The sequence below is a fragment of the Rhipicephalus sanguineus genome, chromosome 3 (genome assembly GCF_013339695.2).
Source record: "Rhipicephalus sanguineus isolate Rsan-2018 chromosome 3, BIME_Rsan_1.4, whole genome shotgun sequence".
NCBI classification, from domain to species: domain Eukaryota; kingdom Metazoa; phylum Arthropoda; class Arachnida; order Ixodida; family Ixodidae; genus Rhipicephalus; species Rhipicephalus sanguineus.
In genome coordinates this window covers 80,969,693-80,992,331 of record NC_051178.1, presented here as the reverse complement: position 1 = coordinate 80,992,331, position 22,639 = coordinate 80,969,693, and the positions used below count along the sequence as shown (strand labels likewise).

The window sequence follows — 22,639 nt, the reverse complement described above, 5'->3', positions numbered from 1 at the left end:
ACTGTTGCCAAAAATTTTCCCGCCTATTTGTGAGAGTGTGTAGCTTTGCGCCAACTGAGCTAAAGGGCATCAAACAACATTTTTTTTTTTCAAAGGACGTTTATGGGATGCACTCGATAAAATGGTATTTCCGGCAAGCTACTGAAGTGATATAACTGAATAATAATGACTTATTTATGTATATCGATTCTTCGAGGGCTTTTCGTACGAGCAACCCTATTGAAAATCGTGGGTTGGTGGATGCTGGAAATCTTGGTGGACATGGTGGAAACAATAGTGGACAAGGTGGAAAGAATAGTGGATGTGGTGGAAGCTGTGGTGGTCATGATGGCTGATGATGGCGAGAGTGGAAAAAATGGTGGCAGATGGTGGTGATGGTGGCGAGCTTGTTTTGGTGTTAAGTGGAAAATGCTGGTTGATGGTGGTGAGCAAAACATGTTTTGGTGGATGACTTGGTGAACAAGCTGGATGACGGTGGCAGGTGGCATGATGGAAGTGAACGTGACATTCTGTCAGTTCTAATGTTTTCCTCTTGAATGTGCAGAAATATATGCAGTTCAAAGCAGCCAACACCGATCATTAAGCTTTCCAGCACTATTTTTTTTATTCATGCGGCGCCAATAACCGCCACAAGTTTTCTGGAGCACAGCAGCCGTGAATGTTTACATTTTACGCACGTACTTATCAGGTTTACATCCGCGATCTGCTGCTGCATTTTGATGTTTACAAGTCTAGAAATGTCGGTGTGAACAGCGACAGTAACTGTGTTACATCGCCGCGCATTTGCCGAGAAGTAAATGAGTCCTTCCAGCGGGGAGACCAGAAAACAGCCTCCGCTTGATACCGCCACGCTTGAAACGCAACTCTGGCAATTCTTGCACACTCACTTACCTTAGCGGCACTTTAAGGTAATAGTGAAAATGCATGCAAAGCTAAAATGCACACACTTTTACCTTCGGCCTGCGTCGAGATAAGCCCCACGAAGTATGACTACCACCATCATATTCTACCACCATGATTGCCACCAAAGGTTAGGCATAGCGTAGCGACCGAGTCCGTCTACGTGTTATCGGCGCTTCTGGTTTCAGTATACACAATTCCGGTGAGTACGAATGACTTTACAGCACACCTGTGGCATCGGCCAACCTAAATGAAGCATTTTTTTCTTGTGTACGGTGTCCGCACAAGAAGCGATGAGCATAGACGCGACGCGCTTCCAGCAAACGCCTCCGGTCACCAACCGCCGCCGGTCGCACTCGCCGGCGCCTCTCTGACACGTATGCGAGAGTCAATCCGTACGCCTTACTGAACCAATATGATGGCATATTTTTCACGCGCACTGCACTTGTTTTGGCCCAGCTGTTATGCAGTTGTAGCTAATGATACAGCGTCAGATCAGTGCGCTGGCACGGCTGCGCTGTACGTTGCGCGACACGAAAAACATCACAATACTCAATCAATTGTACGCGCGTATGTATCGAATGAGATTAGAGTCGACAGAAAGCCTCTGCACATGTCGCACTTTGTAAAAAAGCGAGAAACGGCTATTAAAACTTCCAAGTAACAGCCGGTTGACTACGCTCCTCGCTCCACTTGACATATTTCTTTGGAGTGACGTTGTGAATTCTAAAAGAAAGTTAGCGCTGTTGCCATTATCGACGTGCCATTCGTTAGCGGCAGCAGTTTGTTTGCGTTTAATAACTACGCAAATTTTAGTAGGATGTGAAGAGCGCGTCTGTCTCCAGTATGAGACATACAGAGCTGAAGCCAAACGGTGTATTAGTATGTTGACTAGTCATTTTGCAAGTCGCTAAGCAAGTGTCAGCGTGGCGTAGTGGTAAAGTACTCGGCTCGGGATCCGCAGGTCGGACGTTCGATTCCCGGTGGCGGAAGTTTTTTTTTTTTTTTTTTTGCGTACGTTTTTTTTTCTTTTTTTTGTACTAGTGCTTTCTACATTGCCTTCTATACAATTATTTATGTGTGACGGCTAGGCACGATGTAGCCGACGCTGTAGAGCCGTTTTACGTTCCGTCGTTCTCCAGCATCCATCATACGCCAGCATCCAGCATACACCACGTGCCACCATCTTCCAGCACCATAATCCACCATAATGGTGGATGGTGGAATCCACCATTCCTCATGGTGGATGAATTTTCAATAGGGAAAATGGAATAAAGTTGCAATATTTGATATTTTTCACAGGAACAAGGCAAACTCAAAGGGTAGAAATGCATTATGTACTGGTGGCCTGTTCGACATACCACAAAACAAAAATAATTTATTTGGTGAAGGTTTAGCGGATCTTCCGAAAAAAAATTTCGATTTTCACTTTTTTTTTAGATGAGCTCTGTATTCAGCATCAAAAAATTGCATTGGTGGTCGGACCAACAATATGCACGAAAGTTCATTTGAAAGCTCTATATATTAGCTGAACATTGGCAGAGTTACAAAAGGGTATTATTTATTTAACTTGAGAAATTTTTTTTTTGAAATTTTGTATCTCCACCAGCTTTTCGCCGACGTAACTCAAGCGGCATGAAGCACTCACAACGGCAATCTTCAGGCCATGCCCACTGACCTGGGATGCAGACGTCAAACACGGTACTGTCTAGAAAGCAATGGAAATGGAAGCAATGGAATATAAAGCAATGGGGTTGCTTTATAGACAGTACCATGTTTGACGTCTCCGTCCCAGGTCAGTAGGCATGGAGTGAAGATTGCCGTTGTGAGTGTTTCATGCCGCTTGAGTTACGTCGGCGAAAAGCTGGTGGAGATATAAATTTCAAAAAAATATTTCTCAAGCTAAATAAATAATACCCTTTTGTAACTCTGCCAATGTTCAGCTAATACATAGAACTTTCAAATGAACTATAGTGCATATTTTTGTTCCGACCACCAAGGAAATTTTTTTGACGCTGAATACATAGCTTTTCTCAAAAAAAGCGAAATTAGCATTTTTTTCAGACGATCTGCTAAACCTTCACCAACTAAATTATTTTTATTTTGTAGTATGTTGAACAGGCCACCAGTACATAATTCATTTCTACCCTTTGAGTTTGCCTTGTTCCTGTAAAAAATATCGAACATTGCAACTTCATTCAATATTGCTCGTGCGAAAAGCCCTCGAAGAATCGATATACATAAATAAGTCATTGTTTTTACGCTTACATCACTTCATTAGCTTGCCGACAATACCATTTTATCGAGTGCATCCCATAAACGTCCTTTGAAAAGAATGTTGTTTGATGCCCTTTAGCTCAGTCGGCGCAAAACTAGATTCTCACAAACAGCCGGGAAAATTTTTGTCAACAGAAATAAACGAGCAGAACGAGTTTCGAACTACAAGAAAAACGTGAAATTTTTTTCAACCATATTTGTGATGGTCCAAAAAACGCTGGATGATTTGGCATGCAAGGACCCAACTGTTAACGTGAATGAATGTAAATCAAATGTTAATTACCATCCCGGCAACCAAGTTTCACAATTTAAAACCAGTGGTCAGGTCTAGGCTACCGAAAGAGAACGACTAGATAGTAACAATGCAATCAACTGAGAATACTCTAACTAGCATATATCGAACTCGCAAGAACAAAACGGGAATTACCTCGATATATCGTATAATTCAATATAAAGCTTTTAAGGAATTTACCGTATTTTCGCTGCCTATGTTCGCCCGACGGCATTGCTTCATGATGATGAAGGGTGCCGGTAGTTGGGGGTGCGAGTTATATTCAGGGGCGGGTTATACGTGAGAAAATACGGTTTCGATGTAAACAGCGACTCATCTTGGCTCTACGCAGTTGTGCACACTCATCGGGCGTCAGGAGCCTACTTGCACGCCTTGCCCCTCCCCCCCCCCCCCTAATGTCAGCCCTGTTCTTTATTATCGCACTCAGCACGATTCTTGGGATGCTGTACGCAGCGGCAACTTCAGACTTCCGTTCTACACCTTCGACTGTGTCGATTAACCCCAGCTTCACGGAAAACAGCAGGTTCTTCCACTCCACGGCAGCCACCGCGCTAGCGAAGGGAGCGGATCATCGCGGAGAAGCAAACGGCGACCGCGCATGACGTGTCGACGGGCTCGATGACGAGGAATCGTGGGGGAAGGCGCGTGATGGAAAGCGGTAGTTTGTATGCGCCCTCCTATATCACCACGCTTGTTCTCCCGCGTGCATGCGGGCAAGACCCCATTCCGACAGGAAAAGCCGACTTCTAGTGAGGGAGATCCAACTTCTTGGGGCGTTGCACGCTGCCCGGTGTTCCATATAGCCGTAGATTTTTGTGGGGAGAAGCCATTTTTTTTCGAAGAAAGTTGGATATAAAGGGTATTTCTATTTATCAAATCTCTCTCTCTCTCTCTCTCTCTCTCTCTCTATATATATATATATATATATATATATATATATATATATATATATATATATATATATATATATATACATATATATATATATATATATATATATATATATATATATATATATATATATTAGAAGACGACGCCCAGTTCAGTAATCGAAAGGTTATATTTCAATGTCCAAAGCGGCGCAGCCCGCGTGACATGATGATTACAATGGTTCCTGTACAGATGAAGATGAACTACACAGTCAGCGCTCACAATATATATATATACGTATTGTAATCCCTCTTCTGTGTTTTTGAGGGATAGATGGGGGAGGGGGGGGGGGTTGGAAGAAATAAACGCCAGAGCCGGGAAACAGGAAAAATTAACAAATAGTAGTGCAGCATTTTATTTGAATGCTTATGCCTGAAATACCGTGCAACTTTGCCTGGTGCGTTTACTCACTCCTGAGCAGCATGAAATGTTTTTCGAGCACCTCCAGTGCCATATCCTTTAAATCCAGTGCCAGCACGGCCCTCACCTGCCAGACAACCACTTTGGGCTATGTGCGTGCGAAAAGTGAATTTAGGAACTGAATCGAATACGAATCGAAGAGTTATGACACCTAATCGAATACGAATAGAATCGAATACTATTCGAATAGTAAGACAACCATTTTCAAAACAGTCCTAGAACTCCACAACATTTTATTTGAAAATATATTCACGAACTTTCACCAAAGAACATTACGGTTCCTTTAACCGACTCAAAATACCTCACTTATGATAACTGATGTAAGCTAGTATATGGAAGTGACTACAGCAGTCAATTGCCGTCTGCATTCAAATAAAATTGGGACAAAAAGCTCAACAATTTTGAACCGACCCCCACGAATACAGCTAAAGGTGTAACCAAACAGGAAAATCTGTCGTCACAACATAGACCTCGGCACCGAAAGCATGTAAACATCAGTGTTGAAGGCTCTATTTGCTAGAGCAATTTACGAAAACGCAACGCTTGATTTTGTTGTTCATCATGGAGCTGAACGCAGTCGTATTCCCCACCTTCGGTTATTACAAGGTCAATACAGGAACTGGTTAGTGCGATGCAGCTGCAGCATAGTAAGATCTCAGTAAGAGTGGAGTTTTCAGAAAAAACTCCCTCATCCGGTAATCAGAAGAAGAAAACTTACACCATCTCCCGCTAAATAGAACAATTAGGCGATGCGAAGCCGGACCACTTGCACGATCGCGTTCCGTTGGCGTTCGTTGGCCATGCTACCAACCTAGCGTCGTGGAACGCGAAGAGGAACACTACGCGCGTCGTATCTTCCCTCTAGCCTGGCCGTTAATTCTCACGGGGCGAGCGGGGAACGCTGTCGACAGGCGCGCGAGAGGGAGGCAGCGTAGGATAGGAGAGAGAGGGGCAGGGGACACGCATGCGCTGGCGTTCATCGCGTCGCTGCGCAGGACAGAATTTCGAACGCGGTCGACAGGCGAGCGAGAGGGAGGCAGCGTAGGAGAGGAGAGAGAGGGGAAGGGGACGCGCATGCGCTGGCGCTCATCGCGTCGCTGCACAGACCAGAATTTCGAACGCGGTCGACAGGCGCGCGAGAGGGAGGCAGCGTAGGAGAGGAGAGAGAGGGGCAGGGGACGCGCATGCGCTAGCGCTCATCGCGGCGCTGCGCAGGAGAGAATTTCGGCATGTCGAGCCCGCATTTCAGAGGATTCAACCAAAGCAAGCGCTGGACTGAACGCGCGCAGCGCTCTACCATTTGAAGGACAGGAGAAAAGAGGAGGAGAGTAGCGCATGCGCCGCGAGAGCAGAAGCGAGAACGCAGGAGAAGCGCAAGCAGGTGCTTGTAAAGAAGTGGAGAGAGAGTAACGCGCAGCTGTTGGAGAGAGGGAAGGAGGAGACTTGTGCATACGTAGTGTTAGTGTGGACTACCAGGCCGCAGGACATACCCCCGAGCAAGAGATGCTTCGCATCTAAAATGACCTTTAGTTGTTCCAAAGTTACGTTGTTTTAGGGTTCTCCCGTCATGGCTGATTACTTTTCGAAAACTATTCGAAAAATATTTGGCATTTCAAATATGTACTATTCGATTCGAGTAGCAAATCGTAGAGAACGATATTCGATCCGTTCTTCGAAATTTTCTAATATTCGCACATCTCTACTTTTGGCGATATTCGCGGGATTGCCGCCGAATGCGTAGGCGTCTCCGAGCGGTAATGTAGCACTGTTGGAACCGAGGCTCGTACGAGACGATAGAAAGCCTCACGAAAGTGAAAGTACCCTTTCAATTCATGCGTGTAGATTCAAATTCGCAAGCAAGCAGCTCCATCAGAAACACGTGTACGTACCACGTGTGCGTACCACCACAGGCAAATTGGAAATTGCAGACTGCTGTGCAAGTTTCTCGCTATGAACATTCTGATGCACTCGCTAATTTATGTTTGGGTGCCAGAATGAGAAATAATTATAGCGTTTTTGCAACCCTGTAGTGAGCGTTAACGCAATTTTCCAATGAATCTAACGCAATACGTTGACTGCACGAGCGATTTTACACTTGCACATTTTCCTACACATCTTTGTTTCTTCACTATAATGTAATCGTAATTAAAATCGCTGTCGATTGTTTTAGCTGTGATTTCATGTCTTGGTCACACGGCGCTATGTTGAAGTGTGCACATTGCTGTCAGTGTGCACATTGCTGCATAATGGCTCATTGGAAACATTTGCTCACCCATTTTTTCCTCCGTATTGGCTCGTTCGAACTAAATGGTACATGTCGCCATTCTGAAAGAAATGCAAGAGCAGTATGCAGAACCACAGTGTGAAAGGTCAATGTGTAAGGTATCTGTACGTTCTTCAGCGCCGCTACGACGTGGCACTTCGCCGCTGCATCCGCCTCTACTACAGCACGCCATTTCTGTGTGCGTGATGGACTGCTATACAAGAAGAACCTTTCCAGCAGTGGCGCACGTTTTCTGCTGGTGGTGCCGGAGAGCCTTCGAACATCGATTATGACTGCTATGCACGACGACCCTACGTCTGGACATTTAGGTTCTGCGCGGACGCTTCATCGGACTAAGGAACGCTTTTATTGGCCTGGTATGCAAAAGTCTGTTGAGATGTATGTGGCCAGCTGCATGCAGTGCCAGCGCCACAAGCGTCCATCTGCTGCTCCAGCTGGTCTTCTGCAGCCGATGCCAACTCCAAGCGCACCTTTCCAGCAAGTGGGCATTGACTTCCTGGGCCCCTTTCCTAAATCAGCACATGGCAACCGATGGATAATTGTTTGCGTCGACTACCTCACACGCTACTGCGAGACGGCGGCCGTTCCCTCCGCAACCGCCAGTGACGTATCATTGTTCTTGCTACAACACGTCATCCTCCGGCATGGCCCACCTCGCGTGATCATCAGCGACCGTGGACGACAATTCACAGCGGATGTCGTGGAGGAGCTCCTTCGTCTGTGCGAATCCCGCTTGCGTCACTCGACCCCCTACCATCCACAAACGAATGGGCTTACGGAGCGTACCAACCGGACAACTGTCAACATGGTGTCTATGTATGTTTCATCCGACCACAAGAACTGGGATGACGTACTGCCTTTCGTTACGTATGCATTCAACACCGCGAACCACGAGACTACAGGCTATAGCCCTTTCTTCTTGCTGTACGCACGTTCGCCCCGGCACACAATCGACACAGTCTTCCCTTTCAGTGATCACGAAAACGTCACTGTCGCCGAGACCCTCTGCCTTGCCGAAGAGGCGCGTCGCATAGCTCGGTTACGCACCTTGGCATCGCAAGACAGAGCGAAAGCACGCTACGACGTTCACCACCGACCTGTAACCTATGGCCGTGGTGATTTAGTGTGGTTGTGGACTCCTACACGAAAACGCGGTTTGTGCCAAAAGTTTTTGGCCACTTACGATGGACCATTTGTTATAGTCAACAGACTGACAGAGGTCACCTACACGATAGCTCGCCTCACTGCGAGTGGTCGAAGATCTGCCAAGACACAAGTTGTCCATGTCGCCCGCCTGAAATTATTCACACCGAGACAAATCGACTGACTCGTCCGGCGGCCTTCGTCTAAGAGGAAAGGAATGTTGCGCATATGGACGAGGACAACGAAGACCACAGTGAACGTGCTTGCCGCTCCAGGTCAGAAAGAGAGAAGAGGACGAGGTGAAAAATCACCAACTAGTCGGCCGCTCCTGAGCTCACCCTCACGACGTAATAAACAGCCCCTTTCAACCTTGACGGTCTCCTTTAAGCGTAACAATATTGAGACAGCTGATACATTTAAGCCTAATTGCAAGTGTGACCATGGTTAAATAAAAACCGTCGTTTATTACAAGAGAGTAATAGGCAGCACAACGCTTTTGTAAACGTGAATACGTGCCTCAGAAGTGAAAGAGGAACAGGTAAAACAAACAGGGCCTGTCATCAAAGAAAACATTAAGGCACCCGCCAGGTGCGTAAACATTTGTGGAGATTGTAGAGTGCTACAAACTCCCGGCGGCCGCGCCGTGCCCTCGCCGGGGCAAAGCAGGTGTCCTCCTATCTCAGCATCTAGTATATAGTGCAGACCTGGCAGAATATAAACACACTCATTTTAAACAAGTTTCTGCAGTCTATGTCAAACACATGTAATCGTACTTCACACGACGTAGTTTAGTAACCTTCAGTGACGATCTGCAAGACTTCTTCGATTCCTGAAAAAAATTTGGTAGTCCGCGTAAGGGTTTCAGTGAAGCCTCACCTAATAAACTCTACCTGCTGTTTTCACGCATTGATTGTACTCAGGGCTAGAACACGAAAGTTAACATTACCTCAAGGAAGCCAAAGTGGTGGTCCTCTTCACAAGCGCCATCATGTATATTACCTGCAACAAGATGTTTTTATGTTAACTTCAACGAGGCCGCACAAGACAGGTAGCTTATCCTCAGAGTTGTCTAACAACGCCTTGTAATTATGTTCCACAAAATAACAACTTGAAATGATCTGCTGAGAAAATCACATTACATTCTGGTTTAAGGAGGGGTAGCATATCACCAAAACAAAGCATCCAAACAAGTCTATTCGACAAGATCCACTAAGAAATCCTGTGCAACGGACGTGACATCCCTGTAATGATCCCTCTGCGATTTTTTGCCATGACATTTTAATTTTACGTCTGACTGCATCCTTTCAGTTTACTCACATACAAAAACCAGGACCACAAAAAAAAACGCTATACTGCCCTTCGTTCATTCTCAACCCTTCGACACATCTCTCCATTAACGCACTCTTCCTAAAACGTCGTTCCTTAGCCACATGTGGCCCTTGTGCCACTAAACATCACATATCCTCCTTACTTCGACGTTCTTCGATTTATCTTTCAAATTGTCTATCGTTGAAGGAAGGCAGGTGACATTTAAGGGCTCACTTTTCTTTGTTAGACACAATATTAATGGAAACTAACACACAATAATGCCCAGCAAAGTATAGGGGGTATTATTTGTAGTACTTACGATATAAATTCGAAGGAAGTAAAGTGGACGAAAAGATAACTTGCCACCGGCAGGGACCATTGATTGTCTATCGTGCCGAATTTGCGCTGACTGTCTATAAAGGGGCGCATTCGGAATCTACTTGTTCCTGTTCTCACAAGACATCTGAAAAGTGTACCACCAAAGTAGCTAACACATGTTTTGCAAGAAAAATTGTAAATGAAATTCCTGAGACTGTCTTCGTTATTAGTGCGTCATGTGTGTATCTTCTTAAGCAAAAAAAAATTCGTACAACTTGTCTCACGACGACAGTCGACGCTGATGCGATTTACGTTGAAGAAGTGTATACGTCCCGTATGAGGTGTTTATTGCAACGGAAATCCTCGCTCGTGCTGTCATCTAAACACACCGTTTTATATAGCGGTGTTACAACAAGGCTCGTGAACATTCGTGACGCGCAGGTTCCTGCAAACGCTGAGAATTGTATCCTCGTTGGCCGCAAGCTTAGCTGCACATACTAGGCGAGTCCGGCGATGTTGGTAAAATTGGGAACAGCGGCACAAGAGGTGATCCATAGTCTTTTAACATTTGGAGTTATGACACATGGACGGATCGGCCTTTTACTATAGAAACGATATTGGGAGCCTGGTTGTTCACAGCTCATAAGCCCAGTAAGCCACAAGAGCCCTCCTGCAGTACTTGAAGGCGACGGAACTAAGTGATTGCCTGTAGACACGCTGAACTGTACTTGTTTATCGTGACTTGCATACACTCATGTTTTCTATCTTTCTCTCTCTCTTTTACCCCCTCATTTCCATCTCCACGTGTAGGGCAGAAAACTGAACATAGTCTACTTAACCTCTCAGTACTTCTTATATTCATCTCTATCTCTATCTCTCCCTTTCTCTATCTCTCTCTCTCTCTCTCTTTCCCTATCTCTCTCTCTCTCTCTCTCTCTACCTATATCTCTATCTCGCTCTATCTGCTCATACCCGGTAACCCAATTTGGTGCACACGAATTCGTTAAAGAGCGTCACATGCCCATCGAATACGTGGTATGTACCTCTGAAACTTAGTGTGAAGGAGGTTCATTGAAGAGCCACATGTACCCAGTGAACGAAGGAAAGAGAATGGATGAGGAGTCAATTTATTCGCAAGACAGAACCCTATGGAGCGAACAGATAATGCAGCCAAGAAAAACCGGCAACTAACAGATAAAAAACCTATCGGCCGCCTCCGAAATCCAGTCCCTCGTTCAACGACTACATTCCGGCACCACATTGAAGAAGCAGATGCCGCACTCCCGACAGGCTCACTGGTGGCCTATACTGATGCGAGCTGCACGAACACGCATGTGGTTATGTCAGTCGTGGTGCCGGGGCACCAAAACCTGTGTGTCAATCGATTGTACCTCCTGAGAGCTCCGGTTCCATCGGTCAGTGCTCAACTTCTGGCCATACGAGACGCAACAAAGTTAGTGAGCGCGGCTTCTGCATCGTCGTCATCCTTTACTATATTACGCACCGACTCTACATCAGCCATAAAGGAGCTCCGCAAGGTATACAACGCACACACTTTGGCAGGCGACATACAGCGCATAACTACACAGATGCCTGGCCAGATAAGGTACAGTGGATACCACGGGACACAATTTCTGCTCACATACAAGCTGACACCGCCACCTACAGTGAGCTGCCGCGCATTCTAGAAGTGCCTTTCCGAGTGATCCCCGGGGTGATTTCCTCCACCGCAAGGAGATTCTCCGCCGCAACACACGAGATTTAATTCCACCGTGTGGTTCAAACCTCCCAGGCGGGCTTACCCGCCAGGAGGAGGTGGTGTTGCGGAGACTTCGTGTGGGGGCGGCACTTACTCCGTCGGTCACATATGCCTGACCACAACATCTGCATGGACCATTTCGGGATACTTACTTGCCCATTCTGTACCACTGTAGCGTCCTCGGCTACAATCAAGCACCTGTTGTGGACGTGCCCTGGCCTGAACCAGATACTGCGGCGCTACCTGAGAACAGTGGGCCTTCATCCGACGATACCACCGGTTCATGATTTGTGGCTCGATGGGCCCCACCATAAAGCACTGTTGATGTATAAAGCGCAAACCGGCCTCTATCTGTATATTTAACTATGTATGCCGTTGGGCAAACTCTCGAAATAAAAAAAAGCATACGCGGCGTAATTTATAATTTTAAATTGAAGTGTAATAATTATGAAGTAAAAAGAAAATAAAATGAAGTGTGTGAAAAAAGCTACTCGCTGGTGGGTACCGAACTCGAAACCTTCGCAATACGAATTATGCTACAGCGGTGACCGTTCCCCTATCCACTTTATTCGGTGCTTCTCTACTTTAGTGTCCGCAAGCGGCAGTCGTCATCTTGACGGCGAATGTGGAGCATTCTTTTTTTTTTTCAAGTACTCTCAAGTAGCACTTTACAAGCTGGACTGACCAAATCTCGCAGGCTGCCCAAAGCCATCAAACGAACCGCGGAAGCTGGACCTTCACTATGAAGTTAACCAAAGAGGGGTCATTATATACAGGTGTCCCAGCAGGCTTGATATTGTTGGGTAGCACGCGAGAGGTTTTAGGTCATCTGACATCTCGTGAAGAGTCCACGTGCTACGTAACAGCATTTGGCAAAAAAGAATGCCCCACATTCGACACCATGGTCTCAAGTGGTGTTACAGCAAACGCTGTTACAACAAACACTGTCATCACAAAAGTTATAAAGCATACGCCAATTTCCCTTATTTGTGACTTGTGTGCAGCATTTGAAGTTTACTGCCGCTGATTTGTTTATCCTTTGCAATGACAGTTTGACGATGCGTATTTACAAGTGCTGACATGAGTGAAAGTTATTGAAGTTATCATCGTATCTTGGTTGTCTACTACCGGACAATCCTCCAGATGGTTAATAACTCTGTCTATGGTGACTTTAACAGTGTTTTGTGTGAATTCATGAGAAGTGATACTCAAAATGTGAGGCCGCTTTATAAGTGGAGTGTCACTAACACCACGCTTAGAAACTGTAATAGTCTTATGGTTATGCCTTCTACTGAAGACGAACTCTATTTCTCCCGTATAGCACATACGATGTTGCGTTATCTGCGTTGTGGCGATGTAGTCTATCGTTCTATAAGCGTAATGACAGTGAGTGGAAGGGCGGTTGCGAAATGACAAACGGAATTTCACCAAATACCAGAAAGGTCGTGTTACAAGTACGCAGTACCATCCAGCGAAAAAAGAATCAGGCTAAATTTTAGCACAAGGCTTAACACTCAGGCACAGGACAACATTCGTTTAATAGATAAAGCTCATAGCTCCGAGTGATTACCACAAACATATTGACAAAAAATCGCATATGAGACAAAACAGGGAAATACACACACAGTAATGTGAAATTCGTCGATATATTTATGTTTCCTGTATATGCTACCTTTATACGAGTGCGTAATATTTGCTCCGTCGCACTCACCTTGGTTTCTGATCTTGAATCCCCACAGGCACAACTCTCTGCACTCGCCATCCACAACGATCTCGCCGGACATCATGCCAGCTTGGTCGTACGAGTCCATTTCAGTCGCCAGTCTGTGGCAGTGTAAAAAAGAAGAAAGTACATTATCATCCACGAAACATAACCACCCGTTTTTAACAGAAAAAAATTGTAAATTTTCCTTTGGAAGCTCTCGCACTTCGGCTGACAATCTTTTAAGCTTTAGAGCAGAGGCTACTCTGCCAGTGAAATAAACCACTTTATCCTTGTACATAACCAATTCCTTTTTCAATACTGAAAGAATAGCCACACGCCGTTTCTTCAAATTTGTAGGATCAATCTGAAATGCACTGAAAAGGCTTGCATTTTCGTCAGTGTCAGTGAAAGGTGTCACTAATTAAAAAACAGAGCTTTGCATTGATCGATAAGCGTAGCGGTAGAGGGGCTTTTATGTTCATAGTCGTAGAAAACGTCTTCGTGACGGCTAAGGTTAGGTGAGGCATGTTCAGAAGCTTAGCGGGTAGCTTCAGAGGACAAGACCAACGATTCAGCAGAGTGCAATGGCGTGTTTCTGCACTACTTAGTAAATGGTATTACGAGTGGTGCCCGTTACTTTTGCAGGAATTAGTAGTTGCTACATGTATTGTGCGCCACAAATTGCTTCGAAAAAGTCATCATCCTAAACTACCTCGCAGCGCCTTAAAGCAGTGCTCTGAGACTTTTCCTACAGTCAAACATAAGCTCACAAACCTATTAAAGGGACTCTAAAGTGAAACAATGAAGCAGTTTAGATCAATAAACTGTACTTTGAGAACTCTAATGTTGTTACTTTCACTATCATAAGTTTATTAATGCAGGAAAAAATCAAAGCCAGGGTCACACTTTTAAATTTCGCTCCAAAATTATCTGCGAATGAAGCACGGATTTCAAAGTGCATTTTTCATATTTTCGGACATTGGCCTAAGGAAATATCCTCCGGGCCCCGCAGAGGACAATGCACTTCATTTTTACCGATTAGGAGCGACGTAGGTTCTAGTGAACGCCGTCAAAATCTACGGCGTCACGAGGTGTGGTGCAGGGATTTCAAGGTGACGTCGACCCCCCCCCCCCCGCATTTTCTTCTATCACTAAAGTGTTTTATACCGACGTCCGCCAAGACTTCAGTGGCGTATTTCCGTCACAAACATGACATCTGTAAAACGGACGCTAACAGATGACAAAGAAAAAACTACAAGGAAAAGTTACGCCGTCGGAAATCGAACCTACGCCTTCTCGGTCCGAGACGACAAGCGCACGGGGCTCAACCGTACAAGCTACCGAAGCACATGCACTACACTGCCAAAGCGTGCATTATACCTTTCACGTATTCTCTCTCGTACGTTGCTCTCTGTTGGCGGGGCTGCGGGGCTTCGCGAGGCGGTGCCGCCGTCTGTGAGCGCTGAAGTAAAGCAATGCATCACGATACTTAATAGCGCCGATAGGGAAAGATTCGGCGACGACGCAGTTAAAGCATGGCCTCCGATATTGCGCGCCGGCAGGAAACATGCCGGCGCGCAATCTAAGAGTTCATGGTTAAAGCGTCTCGATACCAACTGGCCGCGCTATCATCGGGGAGTCGCCCTATAGACGCAGTTACGTTCTTTGACTTTCGCTCTGTTTAGCGTGTGACGGCTCGTTGTCGGAGTAGTGTAGCTTCCACGTGCACGAACGGTATATCTCCGCCGCCGACTGCTTCGAGTGCAACAGCACCGTCTAATAAAATTGCTGCAATAAATGCCGCAGAAAGGTAACGATGTCGACTGACGAATGTCGTGTCTTGGTGGAGCGAGACAGAGGCCAGCGGGACGGGGAACGCGTGCACGCGTTCGCGGCTAAAGCTACGAAACTCTGCCTGCCGTGTTGCTGAAGCGCAATGTGATAGTCTATGCATGTGCACGGGCGTAGCTCATTATTACTCGGAAGTGTGCGTGCCGTTTTTCTCCTCAAAAGATGACGCTTTTGAGTTGCAGTGTTTATTACGTGCTTCTTGGTGCCATCTTTGCGCAGGATTCACGATACGCTGTGTCCAAGTATATGTTAACAACTCCAGCTGCCACAGCGCTTAAATCATGATCATGGGCGTCAGTCGTCCCGAAGGAGATGTGCCATTAGGCGTCAACATGGGTTCATCCACGTCAAGCAGTGCTATAGCTGCCAAACGCCAATAGACATTGTAGAAGCCCTCATATCACTGCACAATAAGCACTACTTCTGTGAAGATATGTTTCACTTTCGTGTTATACAGAATCCTATGACGGAGGGATCAGCCACGTTTCTCTTTTTTGCGCCTTTTCTCTCTTGCCACGCGTCTTCTCGAGGCAAGATTGGTGATTTTGGTATTGTGAAATAGTAATTTATTAATACGAGGAAAATCGGTGTTATCTTTAGCGTCCCTTTAAGTTCATGGTTACAAAATCGGTGCAGTATATCAATGTGTGTGTGATAAGCGTCTTAAAGGCGAGAGTCAAAGAAACAGATGGAAAGACGGGCAGGTCAACCAGTTCTTAGAACGGCTGGCTACCCTGCGCAGGGGAAGGAGGGTAAGGTAAATGAAAGAGAACAGAAAGGATGCGCTACAGAAAAAAAGTTAACGAAAACAAAAATGAAAGAAAAGCGAACATACGACACTGTTTAGTGTTTCTCTCAGACCAGTTGTCCGTAAAAAGCGCAGCAGCGCTTTCAGGGCCTTCTGTTCTGAAGACGGTTTCGGGCAGCGTCGCAGAACCCTTCCCTCCGCCAAAGGGCGACTGTCAAATCTGCTTAACGCGTTCGAAAGTTATTTTTGGGCGCACTCAGAAATTGTCAATCTTCTGTGTGAAAACAGTCTTAAGGCCTATAGTTTATACATGTGTAGTGAACATGGATCATCATTTCCTTAAGTCACATTACAAAAGCGTGCGCAGCGCGCTTACAGCCTATTTCCCAGTGATGCGCGTTCGTTTGTGAGTGCGTTTGTGAGTCTTTCCTTTCCGCTCCTACTTCTGAAAAAACTTGAGCTACCAGATATCTGATAGAATATTAATGAGAACTAACAGACAATAACGCCAAGGAAAGTATAGGGGGTGTTATGTGTAGTATTTAGAATATAAATGTGAAGAAAGTAAAGTGGACGAAAAGATCTTTTTACGTGATCTTTTTACGAGCTGGCAGCTGACCAATAATCCCTCGCATACTACCTGAAGGCATCAAGTCTGCCAGAACGAGACCCTTGCTATGAATGAAGGAAAGAAGATGATTCTTAAGGGCTCGTTTTCTTTGTTAGACACAATATTAATGAGAACTAACAGACAATAACGCCAAGGAAATTATGGGGGGTGTTATGTGTAGTATTTAGAATATAAATTTGAAGAAAGTAAAGTGGACGAAAAGATAACCTGCCGCCGGCAGGGACCGAACCTGCGACCTTCGAATAACGCGTCCGATGCTCTACCACTGAGCTACGGCGGCGGTCATCCTCCTTTCCCCTTTATGGGGTATATATGTGCATTTAAACCTTGGAGTGTTAGTCAGCGCCAATCGCAGCCATGGCGGCGAGTGTGGAACACTCTTTTTCTGCCTTTCTGGCGTCACGTAGCACGTGATCTTTTTACGAGCTGGCAGCTGACCAATAATCCCTCGCATACTACCTGAAGGCATCAAGTCTGCCAGAACGAGACCCTTGCTATGAATGAAGGAAAGAAGATGATTCTTAAGGGCTCGTTTTCTTTGTTAGACACAATATTAATGAGAACTAACAGACAATAACGCCAAGGAAAGTATAGGGGGTGTTATGTGTAGTATTTAGAATATAAATGTGAAGAAAGTAAAGTGGACGAAAAGATAACCTGCCGCCGGCAGTGACCGAACCTGCGACCTGCGAATAACGCGTCCGATGCTCTACCACTGAGCTACGGCGGCGGTCATCTTCCCGTCCACTTTATGGGGTATATATGTGCATTTAAACCTTGGAGTGTTAGTCAGCGCCAATCGCAGCCATGGCGACGAGTGTGGAACACTCTTTTTCTGGCTTTCTGGCGTCACGTAGCACGTGATCTTTTTACGAGCTGGCAGCTGACCAATAATCCCTCGCATACTACCTGAAGGCATCAAGTCTGCCAGAACGAGACCCTTGCTATGAATGAAGGAAAGAAGATGATTCGTAAGGGCTCGTTTTCTTTGTTAGACACAATATTAATGAGAACTAACAGACAATAACGCCAAGGAAAGTATAGGGGTATGTGTAGTATTTAGAATATAAATGTGAAGAAAGTAAAGTGGACGAAAAGATAACCTGCCGCCGGCAGGAACCGAACCTGCGACCTTCGAATAACGCGTCCGATGCTCTACCACTGAGCTACGGCGGCGGTCATCCTCCCGTCCACTTTATGGGGTATATATGTGCATTTAAACCTTGGAGTGTTAGCGCCAATCGCAGCCATGGCGGCGAGTGTGGAACACTCTTTTTCTGCCTTTCTGGCGTCACGTAGCACGTGATCTTTTTACGAGCTGGCAGCTGACCAATAATCCCTCGCATACTACCTGAAGGCATCAAGTCTGCCAGAACGAGACCCTTGCTATGAATGAAGGAAAGAAGATGATTCTTAAGGGCTCGTTTTCTTTGTTAGACACAATATTAATGAGAACTAACAGACAATAACGCCAAGGAAAGTATGGGGGGTGTTATGTGTAGTATTTAGAATATAAATTTGAAGAAAGTAAAGTGGACGAAAAGATAACCTGCCGCCGGCAGGGACCGAACCTGCGTCCTTCGAATAACGCGTCCGATGCTCTACCACTGACCGAACCTGCTCAGTGGTAGAGCATCGGACGCGTTATTCGAAGATCGCAGGTTCGGTCCCTGCCGGCGGCAGGTTATCTTTTCGTCCACTTTACTTTCTTCACATTTATATTCTAAATACTATACATAACACCCCCTATGTTAAATATTATGCTTGTCAAGAGGAGAGTAGAAGAAGAAGTGACAAGCGAAGGTGGGCCCGAGCGCGAGCCCGCATTCCGTTTTTAGTTTTTTACCCAGCGTCAAATAAACAAGACGTTCTCTACTTCGGCTCCGCTTCCTGGTTTTCAACAGTATGGTGCCGTGACCAGGATAGAAGAACAGTTGAAGACCCCTGACGATGAAGCGAGCTACCTGAAGAGGACGGCCGATCGACGCGATCAACGCGAAGACGCTGGGAGAGAAACCAAGAACGATCCACGTCATCACGAGCCTTCGATTCCCGACGTGACGACATGGAAAGGCTACGACGGAAACGTGCTACCGTTCGAGCTTCGGTCACCAGGATCATCAACGACATGACGGCTCTTATGCGGACGGAACCAACGCCAACTGGTGAGCTAACCGATCATCTTAACCTATTGAAGATAAAGGAAACGATGCTCACGGAACTTGACAACCAAATAGAAGAGCATGTCACTGACGATAACCTTGAAGATGAGATTAACAGCGTGGGGCCATATCAAGATTCTATCGTCCTCGCAAAGTCCCACGCTGAACGCATTTTGTCCTCTCCTCAAGCTGTAGCTACGCACGCATCTCACGATGATTCTCATCAAGCACGTGCACAGATTAAACTACCTAAGCTCGATCTACCGAAGTTCAATGGAGACCCAATTAGATGGCCTGAGTTTTGGGATCAATTTGAGTCAACTATTGATCAGAACCGCCATCTCGCAGACGTGGACAAATTGAAATACCTCCGGAGCTACCTGTCGGGTAAAGCGGAAGGTGTCATCAGCGGCCTGGCCACAACGAACGAAAGTTATAGCGCAGCTATAGATCTTCTCAAAGAAAGATTCGGCCATAAGTCGCTGATTGTTATTGACCACATGCACCGGCTTCTAAACCTTCGTAAAGTCCGCTCATGCGAAGATTTTGAAGGGCTTCAAAGGCTGTATGAAGAGGTAAAAACCCGCGTGAGATCCCTTCGTAACCTTGGAGTCGAAGAAAAAGAGTACGGAGTGTTACTGAGAACAGCAATAATTCAAAACCTTCCACAAGAAATGGTGCTCCGGTATACTCAGCGCACCTTGTCTTCGACAAACTCAAGCGGTACAAGTGACCAACTAGAAGAATTGTCTATTCTTCTAGACTTCTTAAGCCTCGAAGTGAGAAGCCGGGAACAGGCTTTGCTGCTGACGGATGACCACAGAGAACGAGTCTTAACCGGAAAACCCAAATCCAACGACCATAACCGAGGTTCTGCGTCTATGTTAGCTGTAAAACTTGATCCAGAGAGTTGTGTGTTCATCATCATCATCAGCCTGTCTACGCCCACTGCAGGGCAAAGGCCTCTCCCATGTTCCGCCAATCAACCCGGTCCTGTGCTTTCTGTTGCCACGTTATACCTACAAACTTCTTAATCTCATCTACCCACCTAATTTTCTGTCTTCCCCTCACGCGTTTGCCCTCTATTGGAATACGTCTACTTAGGACAGGTAGTAACCGCGGAGCCGAACCATGAGAGTGAAATAACTAGAAGCATAAGGATGGGATGGGGCTCATTTGGCAAGCATTATCAAATCATGAATGGTAGTCTACCACTATCTCTCAAGAGGAAGGTATATAACAGCTGCGTCTTACCGGTACTTACCTACGTAGCAGAAACCTGGAGACTTACAAAGAGGGTTCAACTTAAATTGAGGACGACGCAGCGAGCGATGGAAAGGAAAATGATAGGTGTAACCTTAAGAGACAGGAAGAGAGCAGAGTGGGTCAGGGAACAAACGGGGGTTAAGGATATCATAGTTGAAATTAAGAAGAAAAAATGGATGTGGGCCGGCCACGTAGCACGTCGGCAGGATAACCGGTGGTCATTAAGGGTAACTGACTGGATTCCAAGAGTTGTGTGTTATGTAGTGGCAAAGATCACTCGGTGAATGACTGCCCATCTGAGATAACATTAGATGAGAAAAAAGAGAAACTGCGCAAGTTGGGATGTTGCTTCCGATGCGCTAAACCATTTCACAGAGCGAAAGAATGCAGAAGCTGGAAGAGGTTAAGCTGCGCGAAATGCAAGAGACGACACATCACAACGATGTGCGACCCAAAATGGATACAGAAGAATAACGAAACGCAGACCACTGTATCCAGCTCTTCTACAGACTCGCTAAAGAGCACAGTACTTCTGCAGACCGCGCAAGTTTGGGCTGTGGGCACTCGAGACAAATGCCTTGTAAGAATATTAATTGATGGTGGCAGTCAACGCAGCTTCATCACGGAAGAGTTGTCTAGGAAGCTGAAAGCCACCGTGGTAGCTGAAGAGCAGCTCACCATCTCTGGATTCGGAAACATTTCTGCACCTCGGAAATATTATCGGAGAGTACGCGTTACGCTACATAGCCAGTACGACGCAAACTCGATTGAAATAGAGGCTATAGAAGTCCCAGAAGTATGCAGTGACTTGTCAGCACTGACAGAGACAAATGTGCTTGAAAGGGTAAGAGACAGGGACTTACGTTTGGCTGATGTCACCGTATACCAGGTCTCACATGAGCCTGGCATATGCGTGCTTATAGGAGCTGACTATTACTGGCAACTCGTCAGCGGAAAAATTCAACGACTGGACGACTCCTTAACCGCCATCGAAACAATCATGGGATGGACACTACATGGAGATACCAGAAGTGCGCAGAAGTTCCAGCCAGAGACCGTAAGGACCTTCAACATACACCTGATGGAAACCAACGTCTCACAGCAATTGAGGGCTTTCTGGGAAGTGGAGCATCTGGGACTGGCCCACGAAGAAAGACATTCGAAAGATGACGAATACGTCCTGAAGAACTTCATGGAATCAACTGTTAAAACCAATGGACGCTACGAAGTTGAACTCCCTTGGCGCGGCAATTATTCCGAGCTTAAAGACAACCGGGATGTCGCTTTGAAGAGGCTGGAGTCTCTACAAAGAAAGCTGTGTCGAGAACCAGAGTTTCACAAGGAATATGACACTGCAATAAGGAGCTACTACAACTATGGCTTTGCTGAGAAGGTCACAACGAGCAGTACGAGCGGGCGTGTCACGTACTACATGCCACACCGAGCGGTAGTGAGACGTGACAGAATTACAACAAAAGTACGGGTGGTGTTCGACGCCTCATCTAGCGCTTCGGACTCTCCTTCTCTCAACGATGTCTTGTGGACAGGGCCGAATTTGAATCCCGACATACTGGACTTACTGCTGAAGTTTCGCTGCTTCAAGATTGGAATTTCCGCCGACATCGAAAAAGCTTTTCTTCAAGTGTCACTGGCTGAACACGACCGAGACGCGTTTCGCTACTTTTGGTTGGAGGAAGGGTCTACTAACCTTGAAGAATTGCGCATGACAAGGGTTCCTTTCGGTGCCTGCAGCAGTCCTTTTCTCCTTGCGGCAACTCTGCGACACCACTTTCAACTCGTGGAAGACAAGTACCCTTCGACTGCCAAACTGTTGAAGGATCATTTCTACGTAGATGATTTGGTCATCGGAGCACAGAGCAAAGACGAAGCACAGCAAGTCGTCAACGATTGCTTCAGTATTTTGGAAAAGGCGGGGATGCACCTAACAAAGTGGACGACAAATGATGAACATTTACGAAACTTTTACAACAGTAAGGACATGAAGATACAGTTCGATGTAGGAAACGGAAAAAAAATTCTTGGACTTGTCTGGGACACTGACAAAGACATCTTAAAGCCTTCGATAGACAAGATGCTTGAATCGTTAAATGAGCCAAAGGTTACGAAGCGACAGATTCTAAGCTTTGCCTCACTCATGTACGATCCTTTCGGATTCTTGGCGCCCTTCGTTCTGGTGGTGAAGTTATTAGTACAAAGGCTGTGGATACAGAAATACACCTGGGATGCTCCTCTACCCGAGACTATTCTACTGGAGTGGACAGCGTGGACTAAAGGCCTCCCAATAGTTAATCAGTTGGAAGTTAAGAGACATTTTGGTCAATTCCTCCTGGGCAACAATGTTCGGGTTACAATCCATCCCTTTAGTGACGCAAGCCCTGCTGCGTATGGCGCCGTGCTCTACCTTCAGGTACGAGACATCAATGGAGACATAACGGTTCAGCTACTAATAGCCAAATCGAGAGTCGCACCTCTACAAAATATGACTGTCCCACGAATAGAGCTTATGGGAGCGCTTGTTGCAGCTCGACTTATTGCAACAGTGAAACGTGCCCTAAACCTAACGGACGTTGAAACAGTTATGTGGACAGACTCCATGATTGTAATTCATTGGCTACGAAGTTCAA

The 22,639-nt window shown here is 46.0% G+C and overlaps 1 protein-coding gene across 1 annotated transcript in view; it reads right to left on the bottom strand.

Annotated features, from left to right (window-relative positions):
• Positions 1–22,639, bottom strand: part of LOC119385616 (uncharacterized) — a 231,271-nt gene that overhangs the window by 13,429 nt on the left and 195,203 nt on the right. Inside the window, exons 6-8 of the mRNA XM_049414038.1 lie at positions 13,343–13,455; positions 9,193–9,245; positions 7,092–7,144 (exon numbers count right to left, since the gene is read on the bottom strand). Coding sequence (XP_049269995.1) covers positions 7,092–7,144; positions 9,193–9,245; positions 13,343–13,455 — 219 coding nt within the window. The remainder of the gene's footprint in view (positions 1–7,091; positions 7,145–9,192; positions 9,246–13,342; positions 13,456–22,639) is intronic.